This window comes from Heliconius melpomene, chromosome 17 (genome assembly GCF_056956725.1).
Source record: "Heliconius melpomene rosina isolate 202511_hmr_F chromosome 17, ASM5695672v1, whole genome shotgun sequence".
In the NCBI taxonomy this organism is placed as follows: domain Eukaryota; kingdom Metazoa; phylum Arthropoda; class Insecta; order Lepidoptera; family Nymphalidae; genus Heliconius; species Heliconius melpomene.
The window spans coordinates 7,433,601-7,460,232 of record NC_140405.1 but is presented as its reverse complement, the minus strand read 5'-3'; the positions used below and the strand labels follow the sequence as shown (position 1 = coordinate 7,460,232).

General features: G+C 31.6%; 6 protein-coding genes across 9 annotated transcripts; 2 read left to right on the top strand and 4 right to left on the bottom strand.

The window, feature by feature from the left end:
* Positions 1-144: 144 nt before the first annotated feature.
* LOC146530097 (RWD domain-containing protein 2B) lies at positions 145-1,845 on the bottom strand. Its single transcript, XM_085200424.1, has one exon. The coding sequence runs from the start codon at positions 1,258-1,260 to the stop codon at positions 391-393; it is 870 nt and encodes a 289-aa protein (XP_085056550.1). The 5' UTR covers positions 1,261-1,845; the 3' UTR covers positions 145-390.
* Positions 1,846-1,919: 74 nt separating this feature from the next.
* LOC146530096 (uncharacterized) lies at positions 1,920-9,951 on the bottom strand. The gene is made up of 16 exons (XM_085200699.1): positions 9,633-9,951; positions 9,243-9,370; positions 9,120-9,168; positions 8,921-9,014; positions 8,764-8,841; positions 8,476-8,677; positions 8,120-8,152; positions 7,995-8,046; positions 7,244-7,319; positions 6,937-7,137; positions 6,566-6,715; positions 5,339-5,575; positions 5,166-5,232; positions 4,711-4,936; positions 3,614-3,771; positions 1,920-3,025 (listed from the first exon to the last, which is right to left on the bottom strand). The coding sequence occupies exons 1-16, from the start codon at positions 9,761-9,763 to the stop codon at positions 2,931-2,933; spliced, it is 1,977 nt and encodes a 658-aa protein (XP_085056825.1). The 5' UTR covers positions 9,764-9,951; the 3' UTR covers positions 1,920-2,930.
* Positions 9,952-10,996: 1,045 nt separating this feature from the next.
* Positions 10,997-12,771, bottom strand: RpS10b (Ribosomal protein S10b). 2 transcript variants are annotated; one of them, XM_085200427.1, is made up of 4 exons: positions 12,622-12,771; positions 12,246-12,450; positions 11,653-11,896; positions 10,997-11,063 (listed from the first exon to the last, which is right to left on the bottom strand). In XM_085200427.1, exons 2-4 carry the CDS (start codon positions 12,443-12,445, stop codon positions 11,028-11,030), a joined length of 480 nt encoding a protein of 159 aa, XP_085056553.1. In that variant the 5' UTR covers positions 12,446-12,450; positions 12,622-12,771; the 3' UTR covers positions 10,997-11,027. The 2 variants fall into 2 exon arrangements, with proteins under 2 accessions (XP_085056553.1, XP_085056554.1); XM_085200428.1 differs by having other exon boundaries at positions 12,552-12,695.
* Positions 12,772-12,986: 215 nt separating this feature from the next.
* On the top strand, positions 12,987-14,199 carry Sf3a2 (splicing factor 3a subunit 2). The gene is made up of 3 exons (XM_085200425.1): positions 12,987-13,356; positions 13,436-13,699; positions 13,790-14,199. The coding sequence occupies exons 1-3, from the start codon at positions 13,203-13,205 to the stop codon at positions 14,155-14,157; spliced, it is 786 nt and encodes a 261-aa protein (XP_085056551.1). The 5' UTR covers positions 12,987-13,202; the 3' UTR covers positions 14,158-14,199.
* A 946-nt stretch (positions 14,200-15,145) lies between these two features.
* Positions 15,146-20,157, top strand: LOC146530093 (uncharacterized). Its single transcript, XM_085200419.1, has 6 exons — positions 15,146-15,990; positions 16,167-16,336; positions 16,478-16,611; positions 16,691-18,125; positions 18,773-18,919; positions 19,588-20,157. Exons 1-6 carry the CDS (start codon positions 15,957-15,959, stop codon positions 19,813-19,815), a joined length of 2,148 nt encoding a protein of 715 aa, XP_085056545.1. The 5' UTR covers positions 15,146-15,956; the 3' UTR covers positions 19,816-20,157.
* Positions 20,158-20,786: 629 nt separating this feature from the next.
* Nrt (Neurotactin) lies at positions 20,787-26,531 on the bottom strand. Of its 3 annotated transcripts, XM_085200415.1 has the most exons (8): positions 26,477-26,531; positions 26,341-26,397; positions 25,879-26,232; positions 25,372-25,510; positions 25,116-25,285; positions 23,848-23,920; positions 23,296-23,446; positions 20,787-23,210 (listed from the first exon to the last, which is right to left on the bottom strand). In XM_085200415.1, the coding sequence occupies exons 3-8, from the start codon at positions 26,155-26,157 to the stop codon at positions 21,773-21,775; spliced, it is 2,250 nt and encodes a 749-aa protein (XP_085056541.1). In that variant the 5' UTR covers positions 26,158-26,232; positions 26,341-26,397; positions 26,477-26,531; the 3' UTR covers positions 20,787-21,772. The 3 variants fall into 3 exon arrangements, with proteins under 3 accessions (XP_085056541.1, XP_085056542.1, XP_085056543.1); XM_085200416.1 differs by having other exon boundaries at positions 26,379-26,526; XM_085200417.1 differs by lacking the exon at positions 26,341-26,397 and having other exon boundaries at positions 26,477-26,507.
* Positions 26,532-26,632: the final 101 nt, after the last annotated feature.

Genomic DNA, 26,632 nt, shown 5'->3' with positions numbered 1-26,632 from the left:
AAATTTGCAAATTCATATAACCTTTAATAATGTATTTACAATAGTTTAAAGTTATGAGAGCCTTAAACTGCCGAACTCCCGTACATTTACCTTAATGTGTCAAGCTAAAAAAACGTTTTTTTTGGAAATATTATAAATACTTAATCAATAAAAAATTATAACATTTTTAATTGCTCAGACAAATTCATTTCATATAAAGTACATTACAGTCAACAAATTGTGGCTAGCCGGAAATTCGCTGTAGACAGCAGATTTGTCTTTGAGCCTTTTCTTACTTCTAAATATGTTCTTCCCAAGTGAACAATGTGCAGAAGTTCTGAAGCCTAACTTCAGGCCCACCATAACTTGTTGACCTTACTGTAATAGGTTAATTAATTTAACAAAGCAAAATCAACTGTTACTATTGCATAGTCCAAAAAAGTCACTAAATGCTGGAAATAAGCCTAAATCATCTAAGTATTTTGACAAACCACTCATATTAGCATGCTTGCTTTGTTTTGATGAATTAGGAAAATGTACTTCTTCAAAGTTTTTAAATTTTCTTTCACATTTCATTTCAGATATTGAAAACATTTCAGTTTTTCTTATAACTATCTTTTTCCAGTTCATAGATTTTATAATTTTCCACCATTCCATGCAGTCATATTCAGGTCCTTCAATACATACTATACCTGGTTTACCGGGCAAACTAAAACCAGTCAAATTATACTCTTTTGCAATATTAACAATCTCTTCTCTTTTCTTTTTGTTATAAATGTGATGTGAATAAATCCATATTCTAGTAAAATTTGCAGATACAGTTTTATCTTTACTATCAACAGTTTTAGTGTCCTCACATCTTTTGTAGTAATTGTCAATATTATCTTGTAGCCATGTTATTCCTGTAAATAAGCATTGTTCTTTATAACTATTGGTGCTTATAAATTTGCCTAAATCTAAATTTAAGGCTGTTTCTTGCTGGCGGTTTAACTGGTTACATCTTACATATATATCTGGTTCTTCTTCTGGATAAAAACTTGCTAAATTAACTGACATTTCTAGTTTTAAGTCCTCAATTATCAAATTAATAGTAAAGTCCAAGTGATTTGGTATATATTGAGTTTCGTTAGATATAAATGTTTTAATGTCATCCAATACTTTTGTATTAGTAAAAATAATATCTTCAGCATTAGGATACATAGATACTAACACTTCAATTTCGCTTACTTGTTGTGATAAGCAGTCAATTAATTTAGATTTAAAATTCTCTTCTAACTCCATATTTTTATATTTAATTCAATCCCAATACATTTACTTATTGAACATTCTCCTACTTTAATTTATTCTTTAGAAATATTTAAAAAATATATATAACATATATCCATGACTTATTATATATTAAAATAAAATGATATAATTTGGTATGTCGCTTAGAGATCCTTTTAAAAATTTATGCACATGCTATAATGTTGTATTCTATAAGTTTATCCTTGTTTATTTCTTCATTCTTGTTCAAAAAAGTGCTTGAAAAGTAACAGACGCTCACTAAATATCAATAGTTTTATTCTAATATCCAATTCGACATTTGCCCTCGCGCATATTTTGATATTTCTTTTATTCGATGAGTCGATGTTAAAAACATCGACGTATTTAAATCGACTGTATATTATATAAGTTTAAACTATATTCTCAATCAAAAAAGTAACGTTTCAAAATCACAATATAACACCAATGGTTTACAAAATGTTAGCGGATTTTGAACCCCATCCCCTGATTCAGATTATAAAAATATTGAAAACATTTGAGATTAGTGATATGATATTGACTTTGTACTCTGTGACTTTGAGTTTGTTTGACATCTGGCACGTTCTTAACCACAGAACACGTTTACTCATTCATAACAAATGATCTGGCACTTGACATATACATCTAATATTATAAAAAAATTAAAAGACTGATATTACTTTTTATAAATCGATATCTTTAATTGTAATTTCAATGCAGATGTTAAAGATCGAATAAGAAAACCGATAAAGTTTATCAACCTAGGGTATCTCCTAGGATAAGGTGGATAGAAATATTTTTAGATCAAAAGTTAAATTTTAACAATATTCATCATGATTTTATAAACGCTCGGCTAGCTCAGTCAGTGGAGCACGAGGCTTTTAATCTCAGAGTAGTGAAATTTCGTTTACGGCCTCAAACCGAAGTTCGAGTCCCGCAGGCGACACCTCTTAAGCAGCCACATACTGCTTGCAATTTCCCAGAGACAAAGTACCCTCTTTCCTATAAAATCCAATGCTAACAGCATTTAACCCTATGTTCGAAAAAATACTTTACATTTTATAGATAATAAAATTTGTTTCAATTCTCATTATAAATATATAATTTTACAATGACTAAAACACAATATAGTCAATAGATACGCGATAAAAAAAAGGCTAGGGTTACTACTGTTGTCGACATCCTTTGTAGAAAAATAAGGATAACATTTTTTGTACATTATGGTTTGTAAAATAAAAAGATATAATAATAATAATATTTGAGCTCCCATTTATTACGATAAGCTTTTCTTAACAAATACGACTGTATCAATTAATAATAAGAACTTAAAAAATAGACAAATAAGTGAGAATAACACCGATGACACATTTTGTACAGCAATATAATATATTAATATTATATAAAAAGTTGTATAGTAAAACGAAAAAACTTTTCAGGTAACAAAAATTAAAAAATCAGTCGAAGTCTAACTTTTTATAAAATTGTTTATGATGCCCACCCCCCTTGCCATCCCTCTCCCTCACTACGCCACTGTATGCAATCAAAATTTAAGAAAAAAAAACGACAAAAACGAAACTTGCACGCTCGGAACGCTATAATAAAAAGAACAGAACAGAAAATAACACTTTTAGTGCGTTTGAATAATCGAAATATACTTTTGCTTATCGTTATCGTCTCGTTATCGTCTCCCCAAGTTCTATGTTTTCTATTTCTTGTGTTACACTGTTTTTGTGTATGACTATTAAACCATGTTGTTTAAGGTCTGTAGAAAAAGAAATAAATATTATATAGAAATAAAAGAAATAAAACAAGAGACGCCGAAAACATTGTTATTTTTTGCAAACCACTTATTAAAAAGGAAATTGTCTTAAATATACAATTAACTATATTATTTAACATCTACCAACATATTTAATTTAATTAGTAGATTAGCGAAAAATAACACATTGTTTTCGGCGTCTCTTGTACAATCTAGAAATCTTCATGCCTTAAATCTTAGACTATATTAGGTACAGAAAATCTAGTATCTATTTTCCAGTTATTTTTTATAAATATTAAATAAATAAATCAACTTCACGCTGTATCCTGCACACAGCAGGGTTAACCTAATGTTAAGACACTCCGTTCGCCACTTTTGGCCGAATTCTGGAGGCACACGCAATGCCTTTGTTGAGTGGCGGAACTCAACCCCGCCCTTTGCCTCGACACCACAGCGAAGAAATGGAAATATAAATTTAAATAAATATTTCATTTCCTCAAGTGGTGATAGAACCCACAACCAGCCGATTTTACAGTCACACTTTGTGTCCCTGCGCTCAAATGTCTTACAAAAAAATATATAGAACATTACTCAGTATGGAAGTGAAGATGCGAGCAGCGATTATTCGCTTGTGCCCGGCGAGCAGGGGGCCCTCCTCCAGCAGCATGTCCACCGTCACGCGGCGCTCGGGGCGGGAGCGGATGCAGTTGTATATCTTGCGCATGGTGCCCGCCGTGGCCCACTCCTCTCTGTTCATGATGTACTAGTAAGACACTATATTTTAAGTTGAAGGAAAGCTTCCTTAACTTCGCGTATTGTTCACTCGGGAATATAATAATCATAATTACAATTTTAATAGGAGAAAAACCAATTTTAATAGGAGAAAAACCAAACCAAACCAATTCAACCTATCTTCGAAGTTTAAACCATACTTGAAGTGTATCCTCACAAATAAAAAAAGAATCATCGAAATCGGTTAGCGGAATGTTGAGTTATTCGTCCATTTGTTGCGCACTTACTTAATGCAAATTTAACACTTATGTGATTTTCTCATGGATACCATTGTCAGAAATAACCAAGACCAAGAGAAATGGACCAAAGGAATGCATAAAATGAGACCACACGGAAAGCACTAGCTTTCAAATAAAAAAACTCATCAAAATCGGTTCACCTAGTCAAAAGTTGTGAAATGTTTTTTTTTTATGGTAAAAGAACAAGGCAAACGAGCGTTCGGGTCACCTGATGGTGATCACCGCCGCCCACGACCCCGTGCAACACCAGAGGAGCAAATATGCCAAATGACCAACATTAAAAAAACAGTCGAATTGATAATCTCCTTTTCTTTGAGAAGTCGGTTAAATATTAAGAAATATAATCGCATAACATGCGCGGCCATCTACTCCTAAATTCGGTGCGGCCACGTTTGTCACGACCGTACTGTACACTACAATTATAATACACACAATTGATGTGAGTCTTCTTAAAGGTAGAGCCCGGCAAGAACTTTTATGAATTATCAGAGGTACGCGCGGACCCTCGCGCAGAATCAGCAGAGAGTGTTTTAGATACCGACATAGATACTTAGTAAGCTAGTTCGCTACATAAAGTATTTGTCGGTCTACACTCTCTTTTAGTGGTCCTGGTCATGAAATGTCTTTGTCATTTGAAGGCGCGACTGAGGAGCTTACCCAATAAATTTTTTAGAATCAGTCGTCCGTTCCGATTCTCCAAGGGACACTTTAGTTCTATCTAGACTTCCTAATGGAGTTTCGGAACTACTATCGTTCCTCCTCTGGATTGGTAGTTCAATATCCGGTAGTGGGCGTCCGTCCTCGAGACCAGCCGCTTGCAATATGGCCATTAGTTGCAGTAAGTCTTCATTCTCTTTAGATGGGATATTTTCTTTATTTGCTTCTGTAAGTAAGTGTATAATATTTTAAGGGTTGTATATCTTAAGCTTTGTGACGATTACTGATTATTGAGAGTAAAAGAGAGATGTGCATATATTCTTATAACAATATTATGTCGCATGAGTTTTATAAATCTTTTAAAATATTACCTTATAGTTATATTAATTTATTAATTAACTATTTATTATAAAATCATACATTTTTCATTAAAAAATAATAATCAACAGACTCACCTAAATTAATTTCCACAGTACGGTCCACGTGACACGACATAATACCACTTGTACGTTGTCTCTTTGCCTGTCATACGATTATTATATTTAAGGAGAGATAATGATTATAATTTTACATTAAATAAAGATCCTATATTTAATTAATTAATTATTTAATTTATTATAAAACTTACCGATTTGTCCAATTCACCAACACGTTTTATTTGTTGAGATTCGGTTAATATGTTTTGCGTTGGCATCTCTGATATCTCTAGTTGTATTTCTTTTGATATGTTACTTTGTCTCAAAACCTCTGTTTCAACGTCCATGGCAATGTTTAATGATTTATCAACAGGTTCGATTACTTCATCAATTTTTTCAAGCTCTAAACGGGTGTGAGATGGTCTAGACATTCTTCTTGCTAATGGTACCTTTTATTAATATATATTCAAATGTTTATATGTAAAGACTAAACACTTTAATTTTTCATCCTTGTATGGGTATAGATAGGTATACAGTGTACCTACATCTACACAATTTGTATAGATTAGTATCTTCCCCGTATTTAGAATCAAAACAAAATAATCGTTACAATAAAGTGAAATTAGTAATTTCATATTATTATTTATAATTATTCACTTTTCTGATGAATCGGGAATGGGAATGTTGAAATAGAGTTTTCAAAATTATAATTCTTATTTAATTTTAATTTAATTAATTAAGACAGTAGTTTTCTCCCTTTAGGTACTTATGCGATTTCATTTACTTTCATAGAGATTAGCTGGAATTCTGGGACCACACTAGCGGGAATTGCTTCTAATTAACGCGATGCCGTTCGACATTAGGCGATCATTTAAGTGGCAGTACATAAGCACTATGGCTATTGAGTGAAGTAACGAAAAAGACATGTTTCTAGGTTTAATAATAATAAAAAAATTAACACTCATCAAATCAGAGTAACACCGTCAACATCCATCTTGCTGGAAATTATTATAAATAGACCTTCATAAAAATAGAAATGAACATTAACACCAATTTTGTCACCAATGGGCGTTCACGTTGGCTGTTGCAAGTGTAGCCACTCACTTTATTGCATGAAAAAGGAATGTGATATTTGTGGCGATGATAGGCATTGTCGTTCTCCGTAATGTGGCCCTAGCAGAAGAAATCTCTATTTTCTAATCATAATATAATCCACCGGTGTCAATTTAATTTCTAAATTTGTTTTAAATGGCATAAACAATGTGCCATTTAAAAATGTAGAGGCCGTCGTGGCACAGTATGACGTCTGACTGTAAGCGCAATGGTTTTGGGTACGAACTCCGCTCGGAGGAATTATTATTGACAAAGCTAATTTCCGCAACTTAAGATACAATAGACTCTGCTTTGCATGGGGCTAATTTATTTAGTGAATGTTTAACCTCTAATAGTGGTGTGTGTTCCGGTGCCGGTCGCGGCAATTGCAGGGCGCGCGCGTACAGTGCGCGGAAGCTCGCCCCGTGCGCCGTCGACGGCGCGCTTAACAGCAGGGACGCCGGGAGCAATAGCGACACTGCGTCGCTGGAGCTAGCCTATACAAACGACACATTAAACTCTACAATCGAAATATTCGTATTTGGATATTTGAATATTTTTATTGGGATTATACATTATTGGAAACCATTTAAAATATATATAATCGCTTTACCTAAAAAAATATGTTTCAAACCTTAATATATTAATTTCGTTAGGGTAAACGTAATGTCTAAAATTAAATTATATATTTAATATATAAAAAAAACCATCTAATTACCTCAGAACGTAACTCCACCCTACTTTGATTGATACGCGAACGAATGTAATTTGATGAAAGTAGAGTTTTTTTATCAATTATTAGTTTATTTTTTAGTTTTTGCTTCTTCGATATTGGCTCCAATTCCTTAAATATAAGAACACTTTCACAAATTTGGTAATAAAAATGATAATGTAATTCAATGTTGGCAATTTTTTTAAATACAAATTATTTTGTAATACCCTTATTTATGATGGATTTTTTAAATATAACACTGAAGGTAACGAACGGTAAACGGTAACAAATTTTATTAAAAATATTAGAATACCTCCAAACTAAGCTCCTCCTTATCTTTTGAAACATGCAAAGTATCTTCAAGTGCTAATATTTTCTCCATGTTATGACTTGAATTATATGAAAAAAAAAGTATTTTTAGTTAAATGAAATTGATATTCAGATTTAAAATAAATAAATATACAAAATAATTGTTTGCTTAAACGCTAAGTTCTATGGATCTACTCCGAACCTATGAATATTTTAAATTTTTAAATAATTTATTATAACAAAATATTTTAAGCAAAATAGTTAATAGATATTTTTTTATTACTATGCGAATAAAAATATCGTAAATTAATATTTTTAGGATTCCGTACCTTTTAAGGAAAAAAGGAACATACAACCTTTGGTATAACTTATAAGTAAAAGACTAATCGGTAAAAACAAAATTATAAAAAGATTTTAAGTTGAAATTAAATTATAGAAAACCATTACATAATGTAATAATGAGTTAACAATACATGTCATATACTTCATCATAGTCATGTATATATTTTAATACTTAATAAATCAAAAAAATTAAATTAGCTTCACATTGTATCCCACTCACAGTAGGGTAGACACAGGGAACCTAGTGTTAACACTCTCTGTTTCCCACTATGAGCCGTATTCTGGGGGCATTGCGTGTTGAGTGGTGATTGTTAATGGGTCATATTAACATTACAAACTTAATAATACTTAATGTTAATGTATTGTAATATTATACATTTAAGTATATTAAATAAATAAGTTTTTTAACTAACTTTGTAGGTTCAGGAACAGTTGTAGGTGGGATTTCAGGAATTTCAAGGATGTCTGTATAATATTAGAAGGAATTAGTAGGATAAAGAAGTGAAGAAAAGAATATATCATAATTAACTCTTCTCACCTATATTCATTGGCTCAGTCAAATCACCTACAGCTGTAAATAAAAGACAAAAAGAATATAGTTTAATTTATATATATTTAAAAATAGTTAAGATACAAATGTTAAAAGAAATCAATGTATATAAAATTAATGACATCTAAAAATAGTTGCACATTTCATTGCACACCAGCAATGTTTAGAATTTACACAACAAGCAGTGGTAAGTTGCCCCACTAAACATGATGTCTCAAAAACATTGCAGTGTGCAGGGAATGTAATGCCTTAACATTATGTTCCCTCTATATACTTGCTATATGAATGATACAGCAGGAAGCCAAGAAAATAAATAAAAATACAAAACTTTGTTAGTTACACACATTTTGTAAATACCATAACATCCTGCTCAGCTATCATCTCCATATGTGCTTCATTTGTAATAACTCGAGATCTATTTGATACATCCATAGGTAGATCTAAGCCACTGTGTACATGCACAGAGGTATCAGGTACCATCATCATTTCCACTGTACGTTCTAGTAGTTGCAAAGGCTGGTCAGGGTGGAGTTCACCAAATCCATCCTAAAGTAGTTATATATAAAAATAAATAACATATGTAATTATCTGTAATCTATTATTAAGTAACAAAAAGTATAAGTGTGCCTTACATCTAATAAAACTCTAATTTCAGGTGCAGTTGGCTCTTGCAGTGTTATATCTTGAACATTTGCAACATTTTTACTGTTCTATAAAACACAATTATCACATTTAAAATAAATATTTTGAATATATTAAAAAATACTATTTATATAAATTGATATTTACTTGGAGCTGTTCTTCTATTTCATCATCATCAGGTTCTATGAAATCCAATTTTGGCAATTCAAGGTGATCTGATGTTACTTGTAAACGATTAAACCTGTTTAATTAATCCACTTATTGAATTTCATTATTAATCAGTAAATTAAATAAAACATTACAAAAATATATAACAAAAATCATTGTCATGCAATGTATCTCTTACTTTTTATTTGTACTTTTCATCACAAGTGAGTTAATCATGCATAAATCACCTGTAATTACATTATATTTATTATATTTAAAAAAGTTGTATGTTTTACAAAACGAGGAAAACGACATTACATACCAAAAAAAACGATGACTTTTCTATGATAAAGACGCACTAGGCCTCGAAGCAATTGAGAACTCAATCTTAACGAAAATCTATTTTTAGTATATCCAGACTCATTTCTTACAACTTCTAGTATGTCTTCACTGAAATATATTATTTTTTTAAGTAATATATGTAAACGCATATATATTTCATGTATTTTCATTTTGTACTCATAGAGCACAAAGTATGACTGTAAAGGTGATTTGGTGTGGGTTCGATCCTCACTCAAGAAAGTTTAAATTTATTTTTTTATTTCTTAACTCTGGTGTAGAGGCAAAGTTGAGTTGAGCTACTTTACTCAGCACGCAATGAATGAAACGGTTTTAATTTCATGCATTTTAATAGTGACATAATAACTTATACCTTATTTGGCGAATATCTTGGGACCATAGTTGTCGATGAGTTATTGTTGCAAAACGTAGTGGCCATGAGTCAGCAACCCAACACAAATAAAATCTACCACCTCGTCTTAAGGCTTCAGCAGGATAAAACATTTTATTGTTGTTAATTTTCTCAAAATCTAGTAATTATCTCGAACTTTTGAAGAAGCGTCTCTCAAACTAAATTTTGCCGCCAACATTATATTTCAGGCGGAATAAAACAGGGTTACCAGCTGTAGCAAAATTTCTTTTACTTTTTTAGGGTAAGTATAGAGTAAGTTTCGCAGTGTACAATGCTATTAATTGTAAAATAAATAAATACGCTTTAACCTTCCGCTGATGTAAAATTAAACTGGCTAAATTTATTGGTTATTAATATTAACCTATGGTCAGATGGAAGACCTCTTGGATAACTTAATGGAGTTTTGAGATTCGATAAGATAATAATGAAAATGATACTATGTCTATTACTAAGCAAACGTAGGTCCATCACACAGAAAAAACTTGCAAACAAAACTATTCTAAAAAAATCAAATAAAATTAAATACAATTTATACTGGTGGCATTCTCGTATAATATTTTACGTTGCTATTAATTACCTCCCAGAGCCATTACTCTTGTACCTCAGTTGAACTAGCACCCTTAATACTAAACTTTGCCCCCTTTTTAAAGCTATTATCTTTTAAGATTTAACCACAAATGTAGTTTTTAAGACCTAATACTAGTACTAATCAAAATGCAGGTTCTGTCAAGCGGAATCAACCAATTATAGTATAATATAGAATCATCAACGCTCAACAGCACCACAAATGCGAATAGCACGTAAGAAACGTCAATCTCAGTAACTGTTAAACAATGACTTGTCTGTAAGTTATAAAGGATGTGTTGCTGCCAAGACACCCAAATCTTTTATTTTAACGTTAAAACGTACTCAATGAAGGCTTAAGAAACCAATTCAGATATATTAGAAATAAATTTAGGGGACGACAAACTGGCCAGCCCGCTGTAATGATAAGACAAAAGACATGATATGCCGCCAATACGGCGACATACAAGTGTAAAAGGTTACCCCTAGATCTCGAAAAAATAATTTTGTTATTTTTACTACAAACAAATTTAAACTTATTTCGTGATACTCAAATATGAAACCTTTCAACGCAAGATTAATAATTAATAATAATTAATAATTGAAAAACAATGAGAATAATTCTATTTTTATAATTTCGACACGGCGAAGGTTCGGCTACTTTTTGGCGGATACTGAAATGGAACCTCGAGTCGGTCACTACAAAAAAATCATTATTAATATAACTTTTTATAGTACAGAAGAGAAATAAAACAAATAAATAGGTATTTTTTTTATTAAGCTTAACTTAAGTTAAGGAGTTGGTCTACCACGTCCAAAACCTCCTCTCTGTAACAAAATAAAAAACATATTACAATATATCATTTAATATTAGAACTAAAATGCTGATTTCAAATTTTCTATATAAAACGAAACAATTCTGCCACATTAGGCTAGCAATTAGCTGTAAACCTGATGGTTGTGGATTCCACATATTTTCCACAGATTATATTTTAATATCTCTAAGCATGGCATTGTATTTCACCACTCAAACACACTATGTTCTAAAAAATGAAAGAGTGGCATGTGGGTATGTACACTTGGTTTCATCTGCTTACACTGCACCCTGCTAAATATGTGATAACAATGTGAAGCTACTTATTGTAATGATTATCATCTACATGTATCTTTATTGAAATTTTCAAAATAGATTTTATCTAATGGAACTAAGCAATTTCATTTGCTTGAATTCATTCACTTGATTGAAGTTCATTCTTAAGCTAGTATTGTTTTTATCTTATTAGAACTTTATTGTCATATTAAGATGCAACTACAGTTGCAGCATGCATTAAAAATACAGTTGGGTCACAAACAATACTCACTCTGCAACAACACCATCATACCACCACCAAGTGAATCAAAATAAATGTAAACTTACAAATACAACTTCTGAAGAGCCAGGGCCAACATCTGCCTTTTTGTCATGTGGTGCTCCAGGTGTAGTGGGGGCACGGCGGTACATTGATCTATCTTCAGCAGAGCGAGCTGGGGCATCGGGCCTACCAACAGCACCACGTCGGACAGTCTCAGCGCGAACAGAGCGCTTGAGTGTTGCAGGCACAATTTCTGGTGGAAGGTGCAGGAAGATCCTTAGATACTCAATACCTTCATTTGTAAGATACCTAAAATATATATATATAATTCGTGTTATTTGCATCTTTAAAAAACAGCAAATTTTCATTTGAGATTTATAAATTTATAGTTGTATTAAAACTACAAGAAAGGATTATTTATATGACTATTTAAAAAAAAACATGACAATCTGATACAACAAACTGTTGACAACATCAATGAATGCGACACTGAAGCACTGTAGGGCTACATAATGCACAATTTTATATTATAGTGTGAAATATTTGTTTAAAATTTGCAATGTTTAAGAAAGTTAAAAATAAAAACTTTATTTTTCAGATTTTAGAAATCGTAACTTTTAGCCCAAACGATTATAATATATTTATTTAATGTACTTACCAATAGAAATGCCTCCATGCAAATTGTTCCTTGACATAACCTCTTGATTTTAAAGATTGCATTGCCTTAATAACTTGAAGGTTGGGTATCTTCTCCAAATCCGGATGTTTGGGTGCATGGTAGTCTTTTTTGGCTACCATAACACCTTCTTTGAAAAGGTATTCATAGATAGACACACGGTTTTGTTTTGGCATCAACATCTTGCCTAAAACAAGTTTTATAATATAGTTCTCAAAGTACAAGCTGAAGAACAAAATAACACGAAATATTAAAATAAAATTAACTGTTTTCTTATTTTATACTAACAAGCTATGAATATGAATAACAATTATAACTGATTTATATGATATTTTCGGATTTTAAAATAAAACCCTACCTTCCGTATATTTTGACAACAGAAAAGAAGGTAAAGTTGACAAATCACAGATTCCTTACACAATATGTCAAATCACACAGAGTAAAAATAAAACCACAACTGTCAATGCGTACAACAACCTAATTTCTGCTATAATTATACATGTAACGATATATCGTTACGATTTCAAATACCAGCTTAGGTAAAAATATTCAACATTATTAAAAAAAAGGAAAAACGAATAAACAATACATTTCATCCAATAATTACTAACAAACGAATTAGCAAAAAAGAGGTCAGCAAAATAATTTTCCCCCCCGACTACTTATACATTAGGAAGCTGGCAATAAGGTACCGGCTCGGCAATTTGGCATAGTCTATGAGTCATAGACTTAACAGAACATCAACGTCAAAAATCAACTTTGTATAATCTTCAAAGTCACAATGAATCAAGTTTCCACATCCAGTGTGTTTTGAGTAAATGTGTTCTGTGCTATTGAATATTAGAGCTTCTTACAAAGTTATGTACTAGTTTATTTTTTAAAATAATAATAATATTAAATTATACTAATCTTCGGCAAACACTGAAATAGTTACTTAATATGGATTTCCAAAATCGCCCCGGGGGTAAAACAGGAGGAGGAGGAGTAGCATCATGGTCTGAAAGCAACCGAGACCGACGCGAGAGACTGAGGCAACTTGCTCTTGAAACTATAGATTTAAATAAAGATCCATATTTTATGAAAAATCATTTAGGTATTTCCTAATATTTTTCTTTAATAATTTTCTTTTAAGCCATTTGCACAACGTAATCTAATCAATGTATTCATTTTAGGATCATATGAGTGTAAATTGTGCCTGACGCTTCATAATAATGAAGGTAGTTATTTAGCGCATACCCAGGGTAAGAAACATCAGGCTAATTTAGCTCGAAGAGCCGCCAAGGAAGCTAAAGAGGCACCGCAGCAGTTAGCTCCAGAAAAACCAAGAATAGAACCTAAAAAGTTTGTAAAAATTGGTCGACCTGGTTATAGGGTAACCAAACAAAAAGATCCTGAAAATGGACAGCAGAGCTTGCTATTCCAAGTTGATTATCCAGGTAACTAAGATTTGTGTATTTTTATAGTTTATTTATCATTAGAAAAACTAATTTATTTACTTATATATATATATATAATACTGATTTTAGAAATAGCTGAAGGAGTACAGCCTAGGCATCGCTTCATGTCTGCTTATGAACAGAAAATTGAACCTCCAGACCGCAGATGGCAATATTTGTTATTTGCTGCTGAACCATACGAGACAATAGCTTTTAAAGTGCCCAGCAGAGAGGTAGAGAAGCATGATTCAAAATTTTGGACTCATTGGAATAAAGACACAAAACAATTCTTTCTTCAATTTGCATTTAAAATGGAGCCGTTAAGAATGCCCCCACCTCCACCGAAGATGTGGGAAAATCATGGAATTCGGCTACCTCCACCACCCGGAGCACCAATGATGGGAGTCCCGCCTCCGCCACCTCTGCTGCCTGTACCTCCTCCACCTCCGTCTATGTAATATATATTTTTTTGTAATAAAATATAACATAACAAGCCTTAATGATGTTTTTGGATTCATTTTCTTTTAATAATATTGTCACTTGATATTTATTTCGTTTTTTAATCTGGACGCCCACTAAAAAGGGATTGTGAAAATTTTTAACCCTAAAGGGATGAAATAGGGGTTGAAAGTATGTATGTTTCCATACAAACTATCAACCCTTATCTTTCAATCGGCATAAAATTTCATATATATAAAATTTCAAATTTAGATTTAAAAATATTTCATTGAACACATGTTTCATGGTTTTTTTAGAATTCACCCCCTAAGGGTGCAAATAAGGGGTTGAAAGTTTGTATGGAAAAATCTTTAAATCACCACCTATTTTTATAAAATTTGAAATTTAGATTTTTAAAAATATTTCATAGAACATGTGTTTCATTCTTATCTATTTCTATTAGCCAACAAATATTTGAGTTTAGATTAAGTTATTAGTATAAGCATATAGAATGGGTAGTGTAAATACACATCTTAAAATTTATTGTATGTGGTGGAAATCCCTAACATACAGACAAAATGATTTGAGCACGAGTGAATGGCTCATTGCTGGTGTCTGTATTTACTATGACATACAATGTAGGGGGTTCTTTAAAAATGAAATAGATGTTTACTTTCTTATATGTTTACGCTTCAACATAAAACAAGGCTTGATGCAAACTTAAATCCGTTTATAATTTTAAAAAATAATTAAGTTCAAAAACTTTTTAAGCCTATATATCCTCACAAGACTTAACAGCAACACAAGAAAAAAATTAAATCTGTTCAGTAGTTAAGATATTACGTGTACCAGCGTTGTTCGCTGGTATATAAACACAGACATATAAACAAGATTATAAAAATCATAGATTCGTTTTATATTGTATTTTTTTATTACCCTAAACTATTTTGTTCATAGAAAAATATATAAAAATATATTTTCCATTATTTTTTATAATCACACGACTCGTATCGATCGAGCCCGCCCCAGTGTCCCCAAAGATGGCATTGGGTCGTACAAATGTCTCGTTTTTTCGAAATGATACGTAAACTTTGTCTGTCGAATTGAAATTCTAAAGCCTATATATCCTTATCTCATCTATCATTATAAAGCCTATATATCCTTATCTCACCTTATCACCGCGATTATATCGGTATGCCATTGTTTCGGGAAAAGCGGAAAACAAGACAGTCCCGTTCAAAACGGAACGTCTGGTCATGTTAGGTACACCGTACTTATATGATTTTCAATTTTTTTGTAGTAATGCGGCTTCCCGTCGTATAAAAAATGCTTTATTTATACACTAAGCGAATTATTTATTTGTTATATTTTTAAAATATACTTTCGGATGAGTAATAATATAGATACGGTAGTGAACAATTTATATTGTGGTCAATAGGCTCAATGAATGAATTTAATTTTAAAATATTTTAAATTGATTATGTGCTCAACTTTACTTATTGATTTGTATAAAAAATAATTTCTTTATAATTGTAATAAAGGTCAAATGACGTAGTCTAGCTTTAAAGCATAAGTTAATTGGTGCGTGTAAAGGAGCGTTACTTTAACCGTTACTGGAACACAATAGATTACACTATAATACAAATAATAACAAAAGCCGAAGCCTGGTTTCGCGCGCGATTCCCTTGCATGCTCAGAGTAACTCGTATTGTAATCGTTAGTAGCTGTTGTCATTATTTAAATTATTTTTTATTACCAACAATTTCGAAAATACATTTATTAGATACGCAGTTTATAAGGATTTAAAATTTTATTGATAATGTTCTCAAAGGCTAAGAGGTTTGAATCAGCCGGTAAGTTACTTAATTTTTAGAAATTATGAATTGTTTCGGTATTGAATTGTAACCAGTATATCAGAAAGTACGTAAACAGCTGATGTATTAAATTATTACAATCATACATTTCTTATATCAACAGTTTTGACGATAAAATAGTAATAAGTTACATATATTTCTGTACATTCTTATAGTTCCATTAAAATCGCAAAGTAAAATCCAAACTAAACGAGAAACAGAAAAACCACCCAGCAAGTCTACAGCTGTTATAAAATCTACTAATTTATTAACAACCCCGTCGAAACAAAATTGTGAAGTACAGTCACAATGCAGCTCGGTACGGAGTACAAAATCCTTTAAAACTGTAAGTAATTACTACTTTTTAAGTTATCACCGTCGAAATGTTGTTTTACTTATTAACACATCATTTATGCTTACAATTTAATAAGTCTGCCTGTTAATTGTGGTTTAAAATATGCATACAAATATATATTTTATGTTACAGCCAAAACCAATAAAATCTACAAATCCGACATGCAAACTTACAAATAATATTAAAAACAGTTTAACTAAAACTATCAAAAAGAGTGAAAATAATGTGCATAATGAGATTATTAAGGCCCATGAAGTTGAAATTAGGTAAGTCAGAATTGTTTTGTGGCAAATATTTTATTTATCTTTACAATGTTATAAATGTCTTAAGTTCTTTCATTTTTAGAAATAAGGATTATACAATATCAGAGTACAATAAACAGATAGACGATTTAAAAAATGAAATTGCAAAATTGCATAAAATGCTACAAGAAAATAAAAAAACTGATGATATTGAAAAAATAAATGATAAAATGTGTGAAATATCACTTGAAGATGGAGTTAATGAGGTGAAAAAAAACAATTTGGGAAATAGCATTCAAACCTCAGCTATTATTGATAGCCTAAAGTGTGAAATAATTGAATTAGAAAAACAATGTGAAAAATTAGAATGTGAAGTGAGCAACAAGCAAGTTGAACTATCATCACTAGAAGAAATTATTACTATTAGAGATAGCTTATGTGCAGATTTGCAAAAAAAATTAACAGATACTGAATCTTGTTTAGATGAGACTCACCAAAGACTTGAAATGGTGAAAGGACATCATGCTTTAGCATTAGAAGCTAATGAAAGTATTAGAAGAGAATATAAAGTTGAAATTGAAACACTTAAATTAAAATTGGATGAAGAAAAACAACTTATAATCAATAAATATAGGTCTGACCAGGAGAATTTAAAAGTAAAATATAATATTATAATAGAAGAAATCAAAAGCCAAATACAAAAAGATAAAGACGATAAGATAAAAGATTTAGAGCATGCTTTGTTTGTCAAGGAACAAGAAATGAAAGCTAAATTAGAACAAATTGATGAATCCACTCATGAAAAATTGAGATTGTGTGAAATACAATTTGAGGAGCGCAGTAGGCATCTGCAAGACCATTGTTTACTACAACAAAAAGAAATACATAATTTAGAAAAAGATATTAAGGATCTGAAATGTCTTGTACATATTAACGAAGAAAAAAATATTGCTTTACTTGCTGAAATTAAGACTGTGCAACATGATAATGATCATTTAAAACTTGAAAAAGATAATCTAATAAAAGAGTTAGAAAGTGTAAAAGAAGAATCTAAGGAAAAGATAATTAATTTTGAAAATGAAATAAATAAATTGACCATAGAAGTAGATAAGATAACCAAGGAGAAGAATAAATTTGAAATGTCCTTATCTGTAACCAGAGACATAGTACAAGTATTAACAATGAGGTTACGAGAATCTGACAATGAATTAGAACATTTAGAAAGTCAGGTTCAAACATTGACGGACTCTAAAGAAATATTAGAATCGGAACTGGAAACATACAAAAATTCTTTAAATCACACACTATTGGAATATAATGAATATAAAGAAGCGCTTGTTAACATTCTGAAATCAAAAGCTGCACTAGCCAAAGAACACAATAGAATTATGGAACACAATGTGTCCTTGATTGAAAGTTTACAAAATGTTGAAAAAGAAGCCTATCGTGAGCTTGGCTCCATTAAAAGTGAACTTATTGAAGATGTTGAATTAATTAAAAAGGAATCAAATTCTCAAATTCAAATGCTTAGAGATGAGGTAAGCTGTCTAATTCTATAGAAATCAACTTTATGAAAAATATTTTTTAATATGGCAGGAGCACAAGAGTGTGACTGTAACGTGACGGTTGTGGGTTTGGTCCCCACTCGAGGAAATAAAATATTTATTTAAATTTATATTTTCATTTCTTCGCTCTGGTGTTGAGGCAAAGCGCGGCGTTGATTTCCGCCCTCCACAGGCAATGTCTCCAGAATTCGGCGGGGGTGGGAAATGGAGTGTCTTAACACTGTGTTCCCTCTGCCTACCCTGCTGTGAGCGGGATACAGTGTGGAGCTGATTTTTTTATTTATATTTAAATCTTTTGCATGTATTAATTTGTATACAACATAGTAATAATGAAATAGTAAGATTTGTAGCAATTTTTTCATCTATTAATTTGAACATTAGTATATGTATAAGCCTGCCTGTATGTTAATTTACACAGAAATATAAGTTTAAAAATAAATAGCAGCTTTTTGCTATATAGCAGATTAAATAGAGAGAACCTATCATTAAGACGAACAGTTCCCTACGATTTGAAAATTGACTCAATTTTTAAAACTGCCTGTCCTCCCGCACTAAATTTCCATGTGGCCCAGGGCTCCAATTTCATATGAGCCATATATTCCACATGGTATATATTTCAGATAGAAAAAAAACGTATGCTGTGCGAATTAGCGACGGAACACGCGGGGGAGGCCGCGGCCGCGGCGGAGCAGTCGCGGGCTCTACTCGCGCATGCCGCCGCTGAGATCACTCGCTTAGAGACTGATAACAAGTATCTACAACAACAGGTATAACAATTTTTTTAATTTTTTTCTATCTATAGGGTATCCGTATAGTAGAGACGATTACTCAATTCCTATAGAATATTTTACTAACATATTAGGTATTATCTCCCATTTATATAAAGAAAAGTATATAAGACAGTTGTGGTCCATGCAGAGATATAATTATTTGTGGAATTTTTTCATTGAACAGAGAAATCATTTCAGAAATGTATGACGTGTCCCACGATTTTGTTGAAACCAAAAATAGTTTTCACTCGCAACTGAGAAAATCTAATCAGAAGGCTTGTTTTTGTAACGGTCGTCATACACCTCACTTCTTCTTACTTACACAATATGTTCGTCGTTATCGGTGTGCATGGAGTAAATGGACAAAAATAAACAACAAACAAAAATGTTTACTATCGGGACGGCTTATCATATGACAAAAATGGTTATGACTTGGTGATTTTTTTGAGTGATTTCATTGGGTTTACATAATTAGATAAAGCTAATAAAACGCCCAGATTCTGTCTGTTGCAATGTTATTACTAATTTGTTTCTAATTCTCAAACCATTTGTGGTGTTTTAGTACCTCTTGATCAGAAATTATAAACGTATTTCAAATATTCATAATTTAATAACAATGTAATGAAACATGTTATGTCTCATATAATTTAAAATTTGCCTAACAGATTCAAGATCAACAATCACTAGTGGTGGAGTTGTCGATTCTACGCCAAGAAAATGAAGAACTCACTATGACAGTGGCCAAACAATCGTCGATGATGGATAAAATTAAAAAAGAAGCAGAAACTATCCAGACCAAACCAAAATCACCTTCCGTTTTGAGGAAAACTCTCAAAATGGGAAAGGAAAATATGCCGACGGTCATATCACCTTTGAGAGAACGAAATCATTGAACAATTACATAATAAACGACAGTAATTATTATAATTTTAGATATAGCATTCAAATTGTAACTTATTTTTTACTTAATTTTATAATTGTATTACATATTGTTAGATCCTTTAAATCAGTAAACGTTTTTACTACTGACTATCATTATATTTTAGGTTCTTAATTTAAGTTGTGACAATGTCTGGAAAATTTTGTTTTGTATTTCCGTTTATTTATTATTGTTTTAATTTATTGGCGTGTTAAATTCCAGTTGGAAGGTTACATTGTATCCATTTATTATATTTAATAATTATGCCCAATCACTTGTTTGATTTCTAAATATACATAAATGTGGAAAAAGCAAATGCATTTTAATTTTAACGTTTTACTAGATAAGGAAAATTTTCTTGCACAAAAATTCTATTGAACTCGTGATTTTACATTCCTCTATATTGTTTTTTTTTTCGCAAATATGTTTGATGTATAGACACATTTTTTACTGAAAAGATGACTTCAATATTTGGCCCAATAAAAAAGAATATCATAAAAAACATCAACTAAAATAAAGAAGTAATTAATTTAGGGATCGTACGAGTTTTGTTACCGTCTCAAATACTTTAATATACAGGTTGAAAGCGTCAGCGCTCCTTTTACGTGAACAGCATACTTATAGGGTAAAATATAGGGTTAATAGGGTTAGCGAAAAAAATATATTGTAACTTAATCTTGTTGTTAATTCATTTGTTACTCTATCAAAAGAGTGTCTCTAGAGTCGGAGAATGCGATTTATTAACAAATCTATATTGTTTTTATATTATTATTTTTTTGTTAAACAAAAAATATAGTTTGGCTTTCGTCGGAATGTCTCGACGTCTTTCTAATGTTAAAAGATAGTTAGTTTAAAATATGATTTGAGTTTTTAACAAAATGTGCAATATTAAAAAATTATGTAAATGCATAAATATGAATAATAGGAGTTAAAAAAAAAACAACATTGACAGCCTCATACATATATTAAGAATATCAAATAAACAAAATAAAGCTACCATATGGCTACAAAACTATTCTAATTCAATATGAAATACACAAAACACGTGAGGTCTATGGAAAAAAATTAAAAGCAAGCTGCCTGGTTAGTACAATAAAATTCGAGATCAAGTGTATCAAGCGCAATATACTCAAATAAATATTTTTTAAGCAAGTAACAACAAAGCTTGTTCCTTTTCATTTGGCAAGACAACTGCAATCGCGACACTTCACAAAACCTATACTACTTACACAGCGGTAAAAATGCTACATATACGTTATAAAAAACCGACAGAAAAATGCAACAAGTCAATCTTTGGATAATCAGCCTTTATAGTAAATTATTATGATAATTTGTAGATATGGGTACTGACTTATTCCCAAAATTATTCCTACAATTAATACTAAACTGGGGTCTCAATATTTGGAAATGTTACCTTAAAAATTAGATCTTAATAAACTAGTTTATAATCATTACAAAGTACACCTATCATATAAAAGTAATAAAACTAACTACACAAATTACATTGAGCTAATGAGTATAAAAAGAAATAATAATAATTATGTTGACTGATTAAATAATGACATGAGATCAGATAATTATTATGGGATTCGCATCAGTCTTATTAGTTTATTTATATTATGCAAAGTACGTAAATCGAAATGTGTTTCACAATGGTTGTAGTTTGTACTTATGTATTTAAAGCAGTTTTTGTTTACATGAGTATTTAAAGATGCTTAGTCTAACAGCCCACTGAAAGATAATATGCAAGTCCTATTTTTGGTAATCAAACAAATAATTGATAATTAAATCCAATAATACAAACCTAATAATCTAGTATTTATCAACATTACAATTAGGCAAGTAAATAAAAGTATTGGCAGAAAATAATAATTACACATGTGAACTTAAATAAACACACAAAGAAAAAAGTATCATGATAAATAATTTGCCTAGTCAATGTGAGCATGTCTTGGTACAATATCATTTTGTATGAGTAAATCGCATGCAGGCAGTCCGGGGTGTGGAAGGAGATCCTGCCCCACAGCAATGAGGCCACTCTCGGGGCCTGGCAGACGGCCGTGCCACACATAATAGTAAAACAACTGTTGAATAGCTGCCATGAATCTACGTTGTTCAGGCATCACAGAGTCAAAAGTGCCTAAAATCGCTTCAATGTCCGAGTTAATGCCGGCCATGCCCGAGGCGCCGCGCCCGCCGCCAGCTCCCGACCCGAGCACCACGTACATTGGCGCCGCCAACCGCAGCCGCGCCAAGCTCACCAGAGGACACAATGTGCGGATAGACGAGATCAGCTCTACTAATCCTTCATATGTTTTATTAAAAATCTTAAACACGTCGTTTGTTACGTTCTTTTCACCCAAGTAACTGTCGTTGACCATTTTCTCAACAATTTCTGCCGTCCAATTCATGTGTTTCATTAGTAATACATCAGAATGACCGGAATGTTGCGTTGTTCCGAAAACCATTGGCTTAAATATTTTGTCTTTTTCAGTACTTTTCGCGTCTTTCTGATCGTCCCAGCTCTCGTAGGCGTGATTTCTTAAGAAATTGCCATCAAGTACTAGCCAAGAACGTTTGAGTTCTCCAGATAATGGTAAAGAGCTAATATCAGTTCCGAGCCAGGTGTCAGGTGTAGCGGTTAAGACTTCTATTTGCGATATACGACGCATGCAATCAATGTCGGTACATTTACTGATTTGTTTGAATTGTTCATTGTTTTTTTGGGATTGATCTAAAAGCTCTCCAGGGAATATAACAGAGGGAGAAGACAACCACACACGTGAATATAGTTTATGTGCTTTCTTTACAGTAGTGAGTGCGGCTGTCAAGGTGGCGCCCGCTCGGTGTCCCAACAATGTAACAGATTCAGGATCTCCTCCAAAATGTTTGATGTTATATTTAATCCATTGCAATGCTGCCATCAAGTCGCTGAGGCCATAATTACCAGATGTAGGAGGATATTTCGTATTTGAGAGTATATCTAGAGCTAAAAAGCCAAATGATCCAAGTCTAAAATTTGGTCTAACAAAAACAACTTCTTTGGTCCTTGCATATAAAGCTGAAGGTTGAGCAGGGCTGATACCGCCTGCTAATGTGTTGGCCCCAATCAGTACAACCACTGGTAAGGGTGAGTCATATCTCACATGTGGAGTAACTATATCAAGGGTTAGGCAATCTTCATCTCCAGTAATTGTTCCATTTTCTAAAAACTGTAAACAAAGTGGTCCAGGTTCATGAACTTGGAGAGTGCCATTCCAACACATTGATATGTTATTCATTGGTTGTGCATATGTAAATCTTTTTTCTACAACTGGCGGCACTGCATATGGAATACTGTAGAATTTATAGACTCCATCATCTAGAATTCTGTAAAAAGTTAAAGTGAACTATAAATATGTTAATAAATTTAAATTGAAATAAAGAAAATAAGTAAAATTGACTATTATTTTACCCTTCAATCAATCCACAAGTTGTCAAAGTAGTTATAAATCTGCCAAGTCGTAACGGTCGTTCAGAAGGTGGACCAGCTCGCGCACCTATTACTATGCCCACTATAACTGCTAATAACACTAAGAGTGCCACACCACACACCATAATATCATCTAAAAATAAAGTCAAGCATTAAATATACGAAACTCAATATATTTATTAGAGAGACAAGAGAAAATCTTCTCCTCATTCTATATAAATATTTTAAAAAAACGTATATAAAATCGAATGTAGCAAAACCTGTGCTTAATCCAGATCAGATAGTTTAATGTTTTTTCGACGTGAAAAACATTCACACAACAAGAGTGTATATAAAATATTTAAAAAACAAAAATTTATACATAGTAGGAGTCTCTCCCTCAAACCCTTGAAAATTGTCCAAGTGTATAATCTGTATCTTATTAACCCATACTTTATTATAAACTACTTCAAAATTAAGTTTAATAATAAAAAAATATTTAAATTATATTTCACACTTCCACCAATAAACTTATAAAAATAAAATAATAGCTACCTATAATAAATTTCTTCTGTCGAATCCTTTCTTTTAATGGCAGTCTTGTAGCAACTTTTCCTTCTTGTTCATCCTGAAGCAAAAAATATTTGAATAATATGTTATTTTTATAGAGACTACTTGACCTATGAGATTATTGTGATATGGATGTCAATGCAACCATCAATGTACAAATTGTTTTCAGTCAATGGCTTAAGATTAAAACCCTCACCTAACACCTTAAACTCAAATTTAAAATATTCTTTGTTCAAACTTAGACTTTTACAAGCACTTTTGATTTGTTAAATTAACATAAAGCTTTCACTGGCTTGGACTTGGAAGATACTTGACTGCTTTGATAAATAAACTATAGATAACTCAATGTTTCAAATACTTTGTAGTAGTTTGTGGTCACAGGTAGACTAAAATGGCATCAGTCTATCAGTTGACATAATTATTATATCAAACTACCGCCATTAATCTCTTAATTGCCACATATACTGGGCAGTGGATTCTTGCAGAATGAGCTGATTGTATCCCGCACTCTGGTTCGGCAGGTTTGGAACTTGAACGTTTGTATGAGTGGATTCCTTGGTAATAGAAAATATTCAGCCATCTTTTCTATTGAAATAAGGATATTTTTGTATTTCATTATTTAATATTGTCAGATGGTAAAATTGTAAAAGTATTATCTATGTACCACTTACTTGTTTATTCCTAAGCTCAATTTTATCAATAATAATATTAAATGGACAATAGTCCATTTTAGTCATAAAAAAATATAATGGCACAGTAGCCCACAAATCTAGGAAACCCATGCAACTAATAGATACCTCAATAGTTAATTTTACAACCATATTTGCAAATCTTTGTTCCAGAGACATATTTTTGACCACCTAGGTGTCCAAAAATGTAGTATAATGTATAAATATGCACAATTATTCCAGCTAAATACATAGTTTCATTTAAAAACTTAAAATAGTATCTCTTAGCAGTTGCGTTGAGAATCAGGTGCAGAAGGCTTGCTTGAGAATATGTGTTGTAAAGAAATTCCTCACCATGAAACCATGAGTGTACATAAAGATATTTTCCAGGAAGTCTTGACTTTAGTTTTAAAAAGATCTTTTAGTATAGTTACTTGTTAGTAAAAATTCTGAGGTGGGTACCTGTTCTGAGGTGGTTAGTCTGGGGTAGGCCTAAGAACCCTAACTCTGGCCTTGGATCAGAAGGTTTTATTTTTAAGTGTATTAAAAATAATATTAGAAATATAAGATTGAGACTATACTAACAGTTACATCTAATTTGACATTTTCCATTCCATCATTAGGGGTGTCCAATTTATCTTCTAGTGTTTCCATTGAGGCAAGCGCTGCTTCTGTAGCACATGCAGAATGCTTTTGAAACATTTTCGGATATTTTACATTAAATAATCCAAATTTTTTCTTCCCACCATTTAAGTCTATTTTGGAAAAAAGAAAGTTAATATAATTTAATTGCTAGTCTTGAAGAAAATCTTGAGTTTGTATATATATCTAAAATACAAACCATTTTCTTTAGATTGGTGAAGAAATTTTGTAAAAGGACAAGTTTGCAAAAATTGGAAGCGTTGTTTGGATTTAGAGTCATCCTCACTTTTCTCCTGCCCTTTTTCATTATCCGTTTCTTTCTCAATAGCTTCCTCTTCCTGTAGTTTGTGATAAAAATAATTAAATTACTAGAATTTAGAGGAAAGTGGGGAACAGAATCACCTTAATAGAAAAGGAGGGCGGCATAACATTTAAGTTCTCTCTGCCTATTCTGCTATGTGTGTAAAAGTATATTGGAACATTATAAGAAAATAAAACTTATAACCATGATCACATATATAAACAAAATGGCTTACTGATGGCTCAGCTCAGCTTATGTGAAAAACTGAGATTGATTAACAAAAGCAAGGACAGCGAAAAAGATAAGGATGTGTTTTTTGATTTCTCTTTGTTTACCCTTTTGTTATTACATTTGACGTACAATTTAATTTTAAGTTTATATCCCTTCTACATATTAACAAATTACCTTAGATTTTTCTCTATCGGAATTCTTAGTGAAAAATCCGGGCATTTTGATCGCGCCGATAGGTATGAACTTGGGCTTTACTTCGCGTCCCTGCTCAGTGATGTCGCCCGAAAGAGCAGATTTTACAGGCCCTTCGTCATTACGGAGTTCGACATCATCTTGAGCAACATTATTTTCAAATTTTAACATTACTTCCTTTTCTTCAGCTTCTATTTGTTTTTTATCTAACGTTTTAGTGTCTTCATTGTTTTCAAGTTTGTTTATATCAGTTGAACTCATAGTGAATTTATCAAAATCAACAAAATAATAATACACTATGCATTGAAAACGTTAAGATATATTTATACAAATAGTCTGCAAGAAATAAAAAAATATATTTCAGTATATATACAATTCGAAAATTGTTTTTATTGAAATTATTTAAGGTGGGTGTACTTGAAAATCTCTAAAGAAAGGGCAAACCTTAAAGAATTTTCACAATTTTACGTTATATTTTTCACCTGAAGAAGAATATAAATTCTGTAAATATGTAAAAAAGTAAATTAAGTAAAAATTCTAATAAATTAAATCGTTTTCCGTTATAGATTGCGTTATTCACCAATGCATCGCGGATTCGCTGCTCCGGTCGATCAAATTACAGATTGTACTAAAATACAGAGTATAAAAATAAAAATTGCAAGATCTCCAATACGGTACTACCTTGTAGTAATCTAAAAAGTTTATTTTAAAAATATTTAAATAAAATAGGTATTTT